This window comes from Chelonia mydas, chromosome 15, assembly GCF_015237465.2.
Source record: "Chelonia mydas isolate rCheMyd1 chromosome 15, rCheMyd1.pri.v2, whole genome shotgun sequence".
Lineage (NCBI taxonomy): Eukaryota > Metazoa > Chordata > Testudines > Cheloniidae > Chelonia > Chelonia mydas.
This window is the reverse complement of record NC_057856.1, coordinates 8,846,138-8,859,870: the sequence shown is the minus strand read 5'-3', so window position 1 is coordinate 8,859,870 and position 13,733 is coordinate 8,846,138. Positions and strand designations below refer to the sequence as shown.

General features: G+C 49.2%; 1 protein-coding gene across 3 annotated transcripts in view; it reads left to right on the top strand.

Moving 5' to 3' along the window:
- KSR2 (kinase suppressor of ras 2) overlaps window positions 1-13,733 on the top strand; it is a 295,477-nt gene that overhangs the window by 251,163 nt on the left and 30,581 nt on the right. For all 3 annotated transcript variants that reach the window (XM_043529547.1, XM_043529546.1, XM_027834074.3), the window contains one exon: window positions 5,124-5,257. In XM_043529547.1, the coding sequence (XP_043385482.1) occupies window positions 5,124-5,257 (134 nt within the window). The remainder of the gene's footprint in view (window positions 1-5,123; window positions 5,258-13,733) is intronic.

Here is a 13,733-nt window from a genome sequence, read left to right as displayed (position 1 = left end):
TGCTGCTTCCGGGAGCCACCTGAGGTAAGCGCCACCCGAAGCCTGCACCCCTCACCCCCTCCTGTGCCCCAACCCCCTGCCACAGCCCTGGTCCCCCTCCTGCCCTCTGAACCCCTTGGCCCCAGACCAGAGCACCCTCCTGCACCCCAAATGCCTCATCCTCGGCCCCACCCCAGAACCCGCACCCCCAGCCGGAGCCCTCACCCGCTCCCGCACCCATGCCCCAGCCCGGAGCCACCTCCTGCACCCCAAATCCCTCTTCCCCAGCCCCACTCCAGAGCCCGAATCCCTAGCCAGAGCCCTCACCCCCCTCCCAAATCCCAACCCACTGCTTCAACCTGGAGCCCCCCTCCCGCACCCTGAACTCCTCATTTCTGGCCGCACCCCGGAGCCCGCACCCCCAGCCAGAGCCCTCATCCCCTCCTGCACCTCAACCACCTGAGCCAGCCCGGTGAAAATGAGCGAGTGAGTGGGGGTGGGGGAGAATGAGCAACAGAGGGAGGGGGGATGGAGCAAGTGGGGGGCGCCTTGGAGAAGGAATGGGGCAGGGGCAGGGCAGGGGTGTTCAGTTTTGTGTGATTAGAAATTTGGCAGTCCTAGTTCTTCTATTCTTAAGCATATCCTTAAGTGTTTTGCTTAATAAGTAGCAGAGTTTAACGGCTCAGTTTATCCGAGTTTCTTTGAAATGGCTCGGATTGTGCTTCTGAGGCCTAGTCTAAAAGACGGGCCTCCCCATAACGCTTCCCCTTAGTTTTACACCTTAATGATTTGATTTGAAACCCTTTCAATGAAGAGGACAAGCAAAGAGTTAAGATGCAGCTGAAGTCGCTTTATGGAGCCAAGGAAGAATCTCCAAAGATTAAAGATAGGGACCAGATCTGTGCAAAGCAAGAAAGAGCTACAGATGTTAACTCTTAGATCCCTAGTGTGCATCAGTGGATCTTTCTTTACTGTACTTAAGATCTGTGGACAGTCTCTGCTGCCATTCCATCAGGATATCCCCTTCCCTCCTTCCTTAGTGGGTTATTTCACTTTGGCACACAGGCCAGCGTTTTCAAATTTGAGTGCCTGAGGTTAGGTGTCTGTGATATACCCAGAGTACAATCTGGACCAGTGGTGGGCAACCTGTGGCCCATCAGCGTAATCTGATTGCGGGCCGCGAGACATTTTGCTGACGTTGACCGTCCGCAGGTCCTGTCCGCCACTGTCCCGCAGATCCCCATTGGACGAGAACAGAGATCTGCAGCCACTGGGAGCTGCGGGGGGCTGTGCCTGCGGACGGTCAATGTCAGTAAAATGTCTTGCAGCCCATAATCAGATTACCCTGATGGGCCGCATGTGGCCCGCAGGCCGCAGGTTGCCCACCGCTGATCCAGACTAATGAGTAGCTGTGTCACCCCTGCCCTCTAACCTGGGATGCCCTTTACAATGCCTTGCTTCTGTAGTCTCCAGTCTGGACTGCTCACAAACAGCCTTCAGCGTGCAAATCACTCTCAGCTATGTCTGTGTGCGTGCTGCAGCCAGCCAGCCCTTTGCTCTTACCAGCCTTGGTTATACTGCAGGGTGACCTCAACACACTCCCAGCCTTAGTTTCCCCCCCAGAAATGTATGTCCTGTAGTGCCCAGCCCACTCCTGGACAATAGATGTTTATATAAAGTCTGTCATTTCATCAATAGAGATCACACACACACACACACACCTTGTTACCACACACACCTTGTTACCACAAATGGAGTTTCCCAGAAACTTCAGTTTAAACACACCGGATTAGATAAAACAATAAAACAAGTTTATTAACCACAAAGAGAGAGATTTTCAGTGAGTACAAGTAATGAGGCATAAAAGTCAGAAATTGTTACAAGAAAAATAAAGATGAAACACATCTGGTGCCTATCTTAACAAACTATTTTAAACTCAACTTAAAGTTTTCTCACCACATGTTTTCAGCAGTCACACTGACCGAACTTTGTAGGTCAGGACCCCTTCTCCAGTTCAATGGCTGCTTCCTTTGTCCCTTCTGGTGCAGTGAATAGATGGGCAGAGATGGAGAAAGGAGGGTCCATTGGGGTGTTTGTCCCTCCTTTTTATAGTGTCCGTCCCCCTCTTGGAAAACATTTCCTGCTGAGGTTCAGGAGACTGAGTCTATAGGGAAGGATGTTCTTTGCTGCTTTTCTCTTACCTGTTTGAGCAGCCTTTTGTTTCCCTTCCTGCTCAATGACTTTGTTTACTGCTTAAACTCCGTTTGGAACATGTGTTAAGAACACCATACAGCAGAATCTTATAACTTCACATACAGTGTTGCCACACACATTTTATTAGGACAATAATGATCAGCAAATTATGAGTTTTCAAGTGATACATCCAAAGGCATACTTTGTTCAGAGATTTTTACAATAGTGTGTAGGGTGTGGACACAGGAGTGCCCTAAACGCCCAGGCCTGATTTTCAGAGGCCGACCATCCACAGCTCCCATTGCAAGTGAGGGGCCAACACTCCCCCTGTTCTTAAATTATAGCTGCCTCTGTGCATGTGTCCTTGGCATCCAGGCCAAACTGTGTAGTGGTCAGCCACTGCAGGGGGGACACCATGCTGTATCACCAAACCTTTCACACTTGGCATGTTGTTCAGTGCAGCCTTTGCTGTGCCTCTGCATTGCACCAAGGCTTTCCTCTCCCAGCCAGCCTAGAAAAGGCTCAGTGTAGCCTGGACCGAGGGAGGAGAGGTGGCTCGGAGTAAGACCAGACGGGGATCCCTGACTGTCCTGTATCGGTCACAGTAATTGGACAACTCTATCCTTTTAGTCGCCTTAGTTGTTTGAAGATCCTTTAAGCTTATTGGATTATTGGGTGCAAGGGTTCCTGTTGTAATGTGATCCTAGCCAACCTTGGGTTAATTGGTTTAAAAAGCTGAGCCAGCAGGGGGAGCTGACTTTGCACATACACAGGAAGCCTGAGGCAATTAATGTAGTACTTAGCAAAGGATGCTTTTATCATTATTGATGCAAAGGCTGGGGGGTGGGTTGGGGGGCTCTTGGAATCTGGTGTGGGACCTGGGATGACAGATGTAGGGGAGAGGTAGAGAATTTGGGCTGGGCGGCAAAGATGCTGTTTGCTAGCCCAGGGCTTGTTCCACCTTTAGAGAAGTATCCGAGGCAATACGTTGGATAAATTCCTTCCTCCTAAACTGCAGCCCCGGACTGATCCAAAGCAAACAAATCATGAAGAGCCAAGTCCTCCCCTCAGATACACACATGCACAACTCCCAGGGCGGTTTGAGTGTGCGTCGGAGAGGGGAGTTTGGCTCCCCAGTGCAGGTTCCTGTCCTTGGGTTTGGGAAGTATCTGAAATAGCACGTTCCCTGTGTGTAATACAATAATGCTCTGGTTGAACAGGGCTCCTCTGAAGTTTTACGTATGCAGCATCGGTGCTGTTCCTACAGGAAACTTTTAGCCAAAACCAAGGCTATAAATAACAATGCTTTGCAAAGCCACCTCTTCCTTTCATTGAGAACCGCTGCCTCTTTCATAAACACATGGGTGGCACAAAGGAACAGGAAGAGAATGACCCTTGCTCAGGCACACCCAGTGACTAAGCACTGACTTACCATAGGATGTTTGCTGTTGTCCACACACCACCCCGGGCTAGCTGTGGCCAAGCCCAATTTCAAAGCCTTTCGCCCAAACATCACCCTTTTTTGGGTACGGCAAAAAACCCTGAGTCTGGACATCTTGCCCAGCAGCTGAGTCAGAGAGGGCAGCTGCCTTCACAGTGCTTCAGTATAATCCTTACAAGTCCCAGTCCCCGGGCCCTGACTCTGATTTTGCTGACTTCGGTCAAAGTTTGGCTGAAAATATCCCTGGGGGATTTGGTCTATAATGAACATTCATAGGTGGTGATTGCTTGCTTAAGGTAACTAACGTCTACTGCATGGGCCATTTGGAAGCTGATTGTCACTATAACATAATAGGTAGGGGTGTGTGCGCGTGTGTGAGTGTGAGTGAGCTTGCATGCGTGCAGCGCCTAGCACAGTGATCTTGGTTGGGAGCCACTCAGCACTACTGAAATAAAAACAAATTAATTTCTTTTCTTACCCTTAGTTTTTTGGATTGCAAGAAAGTGAACGCTACTTGTTATGCTGTTGTTTTTTTCTGCATAATGAATTAATCAGGCTGATGAAGTTGGAAGCAGCTTAGCAAACAGGCATAAAATGATAACAGAATGGCTCTCTTCTTTGGCGGCATCCAGCCAAGAATCTCAGTACACTTTGTAAACATTAATTGATTCTCACAGCAGCCCTGCGAGTTCCTGGCTTATCCTAGTCATCCCCATTTTACAGATGCGGAAACTGAGGCCGAGAGACTCCAAGTGACAAGCCTAAGGTCAGACAGCGAGTCCTGTGCAGCACAGGGAATAGTCATTCCCTTGCATGCCTGGACATCTTGTGACTACCTAAGCTTCTCCTGGGGCAAGGCAGTTCCACACTGCCCTTACACGGGCAATGGCTAGTGGTCATGACTTAGCAGATAGTAACTAGTGAAGCTGCCCCTCTGCATGGCTGCAGGCTCCCTGGTGCAGCAGCACTGTATGGGAAGAAATGTTTCATTCCCTGTGTCCCCTAGGGCAGAGCTCTGCTGCGGGGTTCACGCTCCCACTGATTCGAGCTTTAGGGTGCAGGAGTGGACTGTGGAGGGCTGAGTGGATGCGGGCTCCTGAAATCTTAGTTGCACCCTGCTCATGCTTGCACTAGAGCATAACGGCCCTACGCACCCTGCTGTGTGCCGCCCCAGGGCTGTGTGCAGGGCAGGAGCCAAGGCCGAGGGGTGAAATGATGTCATGTGGTTTTCTCTCACAGCTGAAATTCTGTTTTGCAAGCAAAAGGGGCGATACAAATGTGTGTGCTCCCACCCCTCCTGGACCCCTCTCTTGGACCGGCTCCGTTGCCTGGAAGTGAAGGAGCACTCACGTCTGAAATCCCTTCCCCCTCCATGTGTTTGGTCCATGTAGAGATGGTACTGGAAGCCATCCATAACCATGCTGCATGCTGGCACGAGCTGGTGTTGTCTCCTCGGGGATTCCAGTTGTTTGTGCCTCCCTTCCAGTTCTTTCTCTCTCCTCTCTTGCAGGGAATGGGGTACCTGCACGCGAAGGGGATCCTTCACAAAGACCTCAAGTCTAAAAATATTTTCTATGACAACGGGAAGGTGGTGATCACGGACTTTGGGCTCTTCAGAATATCGGGTGTTCTGCAAGCAGGCAGGTAGGCTATAGCTGAAGCCTCTGGGGTGCTGGGTATGCTGCTGTGGCTGTTAGTCCTCCATGTCGTTTGTCTCCAGTAACCTTCCTTTCTCTGCTAATACTGTCCTTCTCTCATCCCCCAACCCTGACCATCTCTAACGGGATAGGCCCAAGGAGGGGCCACGGACCCACACAGGAGTCAGCCATGGAGAAGTGGGTTTGTGGCTCTCTAGACTTGCTTTGGCCTGGGGGAGCTGTGGGGCTGGCTCAGAGAATTACCCTCCTCTTCCTTGTGTCCCCTTTCCCCCTGCAGGGTCACAGTTTGGTTTCTGGGAACCAGAGTGCAGAGTGTTGCCAGCATACCAAGAATGGCCTTTTGAGTCGGTGCCTCCAGCCTGTTACCAGGGGAGTGGTGGAGGGAAGGGCAAGGCAAACCACTCCCTGGATGGATTGATGCAGTGGCAGCTTAAAACTCCCAGCACTCCCAGTCACCCTTCAGAGGGGATGATTTTGACGCAGAATTTTTCCTGGGGCAGAAGCCATTGTGACTCACTCTGACCTGCTTTTTCTTTCGGTAGTGATGTACTAACAGGAGGAGTGAGCCTCTTCATCCCTGAGTCTAGGCTGAGCTGGCTGTTGCTGTTGCATTGGGATAGTGAGCAAAATCTTGCTTTGATGAGCTCCGTATGACGTATTTGTAGTTAAACCCCAAAGCAGGTGGGCGCTCGCTCAGAATTCAGGTCTAGATACCAACACAGATTGCAACCCAGAGCTCATAGGTCTGTGGGCTGCACGTGGGCCCAGTTTTGAGCAAACAGTCCAGTTTATAGCTTCAGTTCGCAACTGTGTGAAATGGGCTTCCCTGTGATTTTGGTGCTGTGCCGGAGGGCATTTCTTAGGGCCATCGTGTCACCTGTTGATGTGATGATAACGCCTAGCATCTTTAAAGCCTGTTAATCAACCAATCCTCACAACTAGAACTGGGGGACATTCTTTGGACAAATAATTTAGTTGCCAAGAAATGCAGTTTTCGGTCAAATTCACTGAATAATTTTAGCCACAAACATTTGGAGGGGGGGGGAGGGGCTAGATTCACCAGGGACTTTGGCTCGTCAGCATTCACAAGACAGGAGGTATTTGGTGTGGTGCCCTCCAACTCCTACCCCTTATAACTTTAGCCCAGTGACACTCACTTGGAAGGTGGACACCTGGGTTCAGGTCCCTGCTGTCCTGAGTGTCCCACACACTGAGCTGAAGGTTATTCGGGTGCCAAGACCTCCTCCTCCTTTGCTTTCGTGAAAAAGGTTAAAAATGCTTAACGTTTTGATCAACCCAAAACTACATTTTTTCCAAATTTTGGATTCAACAAAAATTCCCCCAAAATCTCATTTATACCCAAAAAGAACCTTCATTTTTTTTAAAAACTGCCAGTGAACCAAAAATCAATGATTTGCACAGCCCCCGTGTTGGGTATGTATTTTTCTCCCCATTTCACTATGGGGCTATTGAGGCAGAGAAGCTATGACTTGCCCATGGCTGTACAATGAGTCAGGGGCGGGAGCTGGGATTGGGGAATGTCCTCACTCAATCCTCAGCTCAGTTCCACTAGCCCGTGGTAGGTATCCTGCCTCACCCAGCCAGTAATCCATGTGCTGCAGTGATTTACCTGTTCTGTCCCACAGCTACGGTTCCTACATGGAATCAAGTGATCACAGCCCTCTTTAGTGTTCCTTTCTTAGCCAGAGCCTTGGGAAATGTGGCACTAATTCTGCAGCAGGAAAATTTTTGCATGCTGTCTGTGGCTGCACCGGGTACATTTCAGTCTGGATCGGCCATGTCATGGAACCGAGGCAGTGCGTCTCTGGGTTTGGAATGATTTCGGGCTGCCTCCAGGAGAAGGGTTTAGTCTCCTTGCTTTGGCAGTTGGATTGCTTTGCTGGTTTTAAGACTGAGAACCATGAGTTGTAGTAGAACAACTGGAATTCTGGACCAGAATGTTGGGGCGGGGGGGATCCCTCGGTGGCTTCAATGTCACTTTCAGAAGAGGACAACTCATGTTACAGTGGACAGGTGTTCATCCATTATAGCTCCCAGAGGTAACTGTTCTCTGCACTCCCCCCCTTAGCATTGTGTTCCCCAGAGAAGTGGCTTCGACTATTTTATTTATGCACCTCATGTGCAGCTCTTGTGGTCTGTCCTTGCAGATGATCTCTTCTCTGATGAGAAGCACCAGTCCAAACAGGACTGCAGTGCTGCAGCGGCTGGTTCCCTTCACCTAGGCCAGAGGAGCGTAGAACAAAGTCACTTCCAAATTCTTCCTCCCCTGATCTCTTGGTCCTCTATCAATGATCAGCTCTAGACCAGTCTTGCTGCCATCAGTGAAGATGAGAACAGCTGAAGGCAAACTCCACTTTAAGTGCCTCCTATTTTAGATTTAACTTGTTGTATTTTTAAAAAATTCTTCCTATATTAAAAAAAAATAAAACCCTCCATATTTTAGAGATTTGTTGCGGTTAATTATTGCTTTATTGCAAAGCCGCCTGTGAGATAAACTGCAGATTTTAATCGTTTTTTAATTATAGTGTGTCAAAGTCAGAGGATTAAAGAGAGAGATAATGAGCCACCTATCTCTATCCCCCACCCCTCTTGCCAGCGTCAAGTTAAGTGGTTAACTGTGTGATGAGCGTTTTTCTTACCACTTGCATGATTAGATCATTGCCAATTTTTAGCACAAACTTTTTTCCCAAAGCTTTAAAAGTCCTAGGAGTACAGCTGTTTTGGCACTTTCCACACTGTATCTGCAAATGTGATACACTGGCAAATGATGTTTCATGTCCCACTTTAGTGGCTGGGCCACTAGAAGATAATAACTTACTACAGCTACCTGCTAATGAGTTTACTCATTAGGCTGAAGTGGTGGTGATCTGTGTCCTCAGACCAAAGATTCCAAGTTCAAACCCCACTATGATTACAAGGGGTGATTACAGAACTGATCCTCCACACATTGGCTTGTTCTGATTGATGCTTTGTCTTATTCTTTTTAGATAGTTCCTGCCCCCAAAGCAGTCCATCCCTTAGACAGTCACACTAGGTGTTCTTCCATCCCTTGCCTGGGTGACTGATGCCTTAGACCAATGTTTCCCAAACTTGGGATGCCACTTGTTCAGGGATAGCCCCTAGCGGGCTGGGCCAGTTTGTTTACCTGCCATGTCCGCAGGTTCGGCTGATCGCGGCTCCCACTGGCTGCGGTTCGCCGCTGCAGGCCAACGGGCGCTGCGGGAAGTGGCGCGGGCCCAGGGGCATACCGGACTGTGTATGTTATAACAGTGCCCAGAGTTAGGGTGACAACCAGTGTGTTCACCTCGTCCTGGGATCTGGAGGAACCGCACACACACACAAACTGAGGATGTTTGACCCTGTTGGCGGTGTCCGGACAACACGTGAAGAAGTTCATCTTGCACTGATAGATGAACCCAGGACCATTCTAGTTAAATGTGGGTGTGAGGGTCTTGTTGCATGTTTACACAGTGTCTTTCTTCCCAAAGGCTGTCCCATAAGCTGTACCTGCCTGCCCAGGCGGGGATGCAGCTAAGCAATGCCAAGCAGTAAGACGGAGTGGAGGGAAGGTTCAGCCAGGACAACAGAACAAACCCGCTTTTATGCACCGTTGGATTTTTAAATCCATGCAGAGCAGAGACAGGGCCTTCACTTCTAAAGGTATCAGCTGAAACACCTACACGCAATATACTCAGTGCATCCTCCTGGGAGAAGGAGAGACTGAGCCAGCTCTCCCAAGATCCCAAGCATCCTGTTTTCGTTAGGGCTGGGTGACTTAATACCAGAAGACTGGACAACGAAGCCTCCAAGGATGGGTCAGATCTTCAGAGCAGATGCTATGGACATGCAATACTTCTTTATTCCTCTGCAGCCCTTCCACAAAACAAGGGACTAATATCCCAAACAGTTTGAATTCCATGCCCTTTCTGAAGGCGCAGGGTGACAAACCTCTCTGCCTTCCAGGTCTTACCTGGACATTGGTCCTGAAGATGTGGCCACCTGCACACGCCCTGAGGTGGTACTAGGATAGCCTAACCAGTTCCCTGGGGCAAATGGGTTTGATCTCACAACCACGTCAGTACTGTGCTGTGACTCAGCGTGGGCGTATCTCAAGTGTGTGCGACGTGGCTTTGCAAACATCTGTGCCAGCGCAGCCCACCCCCACTCCCTGCATGACTCAGGCATGCCAGTGGGCTTCGGCACCTGGCTCTTGCAGCTGTTTGACTGCCCTATTGTATTTGCCTTTAGCGGGCTCTGCTGATGCACCTATCAACGTGCATCTTCCCATTTATTTGTTGTTGTTTGTTTTTTCTTCTGCGGAGTAAATTGCAGGTTTCATCTGCCGAGGGTGTTTTGACAGAGCCGAAAGGAGCAGGGAATGCTAATGAACTGTGGTATGAGAGGGTCCTTCCAGTTGGTGTTCAGTGACTTCATGAAAAGAGCCTTGCCTGACTTCTCTGTTCCCCACCCCGCAGTTGTTGTTTGCATTGTGGTTGTACCTAAGGGCTCCAGGGAGGGACTGGGGGCACTTTGACCTGAGGAAACACTTGTTTAAAAGACAGTCTCTGTCCCAAAGAGTTTACAGTCTAGGTTATTACAAGTGCACAGCAGGTGGACAAACAAACAGGACTGGAAATGGAGGATAAGCTCAGCTCTGTGGGGAGGGACAGTCATTTCCTATAAATTTGTACAGTGCCTGGCACAGCTGGGTCCCAGCTTGGTAGGTCTCCACACACTGCCACAATATAAATGTTAAATAAGAATAGCAGCGAGACCGTGAGCTTTGTGCTACATAACTGCGTAAGATGGCAAGGTCCCTGCCCCAGAGGGCTTTCAATATAATTCAGGCACCAGGTCTCTCCTTGCATGCACCACTAACATGCAGCCCGTAGGTTGGTTCTGATTTAATTCTCTATTCTCGAAGGTACGAAAAACATCCAATTACATAGATCTACAGTCACCAGACCCTGCCGTTTTCTCAACTGGAAAGGGGTGTAATGATCTGATTTCACTTTGCATCACGGCCTCAGCCAAATTCATCCTACATGTATGCAGCAGACTTTTCTGCCTTCCTGAGCAAATTTTTCCACTCATTGCAGTGTCCCTCAACTTTAATAACAACAATACAGGCCCTGCTTTTTGGGTGGTCTTGGAGGTTTGCTGTGGTCCCAATGCAGTTGCCTGAGCTGGGAAAGGAGCAGAGGCCAGACCCTACCAGTGAATTTTTTTTTTAAATTGCTTTTTTTAAGGATTCTATTGGCAGGTGAGTATGCTCTCCCTGCCAGTTCTGGGGTGGCCTCTATCATTCCATTCCTTTCCCAAAACGTTCGAGAAAGTTCACCAGGAATTCTCAAGAGCCAGCAGGTTTGCACCTCTAACGTTGCAGTGTGACAGGGCATTCACCTCCTGAGCACCTCCTCTTGGCTGGCTGTGGTGCTGCAATCTCCCCTCCCCCATCCGCTCCTGGTGCCCCTTGTAGGTTCTTGACCTTGCTTGGTATGTCTTCAGTGGCTCAGCCCTCCAGCCAAGTTACACAGTCAAATGGTGTATTTAGGTCCAAAATAACACAAAACAAAAGTCTTCCAATCCCAGGCTCAAGCTGGAGTCAGCCCTGCCTCCCTGAGGGGGCCTTCTGTCTTCTGCCTCTCCTTGGCTCCTTTCAATCCCGCCCTTTGCTCAGGCTTGTAAAGGAAACTTGTCCCCTTTCTCGGCACTGAGGTCACTTTGCCAGTGGCCGATGGGAGAACCTGGGCTCACCCACTGCTCCTGGTCCAAACTCAGGGATCCTATAAACAGCAGCTGCGTACTGCCTTCTCCAGTTAACTGCTGCTGTTCCCTGGGCCTTTTCCCACATAGCTCCTTTCTCTTCACCCTTCTCTCAGGGCTGAAGTCCTCAGATCCTCTTCCTCCTCACTGAATGCCAGTGCCACCAGAATCCATCTTCTGGTTCTCATGTGAGCTCCTGTGGCCAGCAAGGAGCAGCCAGCCTGGCTCCTCTGGCCCCAGCCAGGAACTGACCTGCTCAGGCCCTGCAGTTCCTTTTATCTGAGCCTGCTGGGCTCGGATTGGCTGCTTCCATGAAGCCTCTCTAGGCAGGCCTGGAAGACTCACCTTCACTGCTCCTTTCCTGGGGCGGGGTGTGATAAGTCTGTGGGACCTCCAGAGGGGGGCCTCGAGGAACCAGGTACTGCCCGTCACATGCAGGCATGAGTATTTACTGTATTATTTCCCTTTTACAGAGTCATAATGAACCAGATGAAGCCCCTCATCTTACAATGGGTCCCACCAAGGAAGAAGGGTGTGCCCATACAGAGACCACTGCAGGCTGGGGACCCAAGTCTGCCAGCAAGTTGTATTTGCACAATACCTCATGCACTACACACTAACACAATAAATTGACTTTTCAATGGATTCCATCACACATTGGTGTATACGGGAGTGAGGTAGCTGATGACCTGGCCAAAATTGGAAGATGGGAAACTCAGGTTGGAATGACAGTGGTTGAAGATATTGATGCCCTAGCAAGGGGAATATTAGCTGAAATTAATGGTCAAAAGATGAAAGATCCTCTGATTGATACCGAAACATCTAGGAAGATAACATCTACAGTTATGAGATTGCAGCTGGGTCACATTGCCGGAATGAAAATCAATAGAGATGGGATCAAAATATATCCACTGTGCGAGACGTGTCAGGAGCAGGCTCTAATGCCTACTCAGCTCTTTGAATGCAGTATTGTAAGGAAAGAGAAGTTTTTTGGATTGAATACCTTGGATCGATCCCTTACAAAGGAGCCTGGACAAGTCGCCAAATTCATTCTCAAACTTCATGGCCTGATCTGATGGTTGCGGGACAAGACAACAATAACATCACGTGGTGCACTGGTACAGACCATGCATAAAGTGCATGTGAAAATCACTGAGGTTTTATCTTCACGCGGGAAAAAAAGGTGTGTTCTTTCTCACCTCTTGGTAACTGACGCAAGGTAAAATTCTAGTGAAGACGAGGCAATTTGTTTTTTTCATATGTGTTACAGCAGGATGAGTTGTAAGGGCTGTGGGGGAGCCTCGGGTTTACCTACATGTGCTAAAATGTGTGAAAACAACAAACTGCCGGGTCTTCACAAGGATTTTACCCCATTAGTTACCACCTGTTAGCTACCTTGAGGAAAGAACGCACCTTTGTTCAGTGAAAACTCACCCTGAGTTGGCAGGAGCAATCTAGGTATGTGCAAAAGTGCATTTGCCTGTCTGAGGAATAGGCTTTATGTGATCATTAAAATCTGCCCTGGAGAGATTTACCTTAAGACTTGGCTCAAGAGAGAGTTTTATTTGTTTTATTTTTCTTTAAATATGTGGTTGCACTCAGTAGACCTCTTCTGTGATTAGGAATGCGGGGAGTGGATTTTGCAAAATGTGGAGAGCTCTCCTGCTCTCACTTTTAATGTGAAATAAATAAAACTTGTGTTTAAATCACTAGATTTTGCAAGGCTTTAAGTCAATAACATGTGTTCATTTTAGTCTAGGGGGCCAGGTTATTTGCAAAGCCAGGAACAACTTATGGCAGGAAGCCCAAAACTGCATCAAATTTGCCCAGTTTCGGCTTTCAGTACAATCTCCGAGCCCAGCCCGGTTCATTGGAAGGCTCGTAAGCCCTGAAACCCTAGACTCAAATGCACCAGGATATCAGGGAAGTTTGGAGGTGGATCTGTAACAGAACTTCCCAGCTGAATCCCATCCTAATAATGGGCCAAAGTGAAACCCTGGCACCCCAGAATATCGCTGAACTGGATGGCTTGAGCCCACTGGTACTTTCAGGCAGACCTCCGCTGATCCATGTTTTTGTGTCAAAACTATGGGAATCTCCTGGATTCAACTGAGCTTTGTTTGGAGCTTTTGGACTGACGAGCAGAGGTGGGGACCACATGGGTTAAAACCAAAGGAATGGCTCAAACCTGGGAGCTGCAGAACCCGTTTAGGAAACCACTATACTGTATTTGCATTTGTATTTGCAAGGCTTTGCTTTTCAGAGCCCTGTGGGCGCACGCACTGACTGTTACTTGTGCTTGTCTCTCTCCCCCTCACCCACCATTAGAGAAGTGCTGTGAGCACAGACTTCAGTAGCGGGGGGTATCTTTGTGCCTTTTAATTGACCTCGGTGCTTAGTAGCAACTTGTAATTAAGAGCCGCACATGAGGGCCAGCAAAGAATCTCAGAGCCTGCTGGTGGGAGCTGACAGCTTCCCTTCTGTACCAGAGCGCTCTCACCTCTGACTCCTGGAGCATGGAGGCCTCTGAGCAGTGCTGGTGCTACTGGTTGCCAAGGCGCACTCCCCCCAGCCGAGACGAAGAGGCGCTGTCAGGTTTCTAGAGTGATGGCAGAGACTTAATAAGCGTTGGGAGCTGCTTGTGCTGTTGTGAACTCCTAGTTACGTCCCTTCAC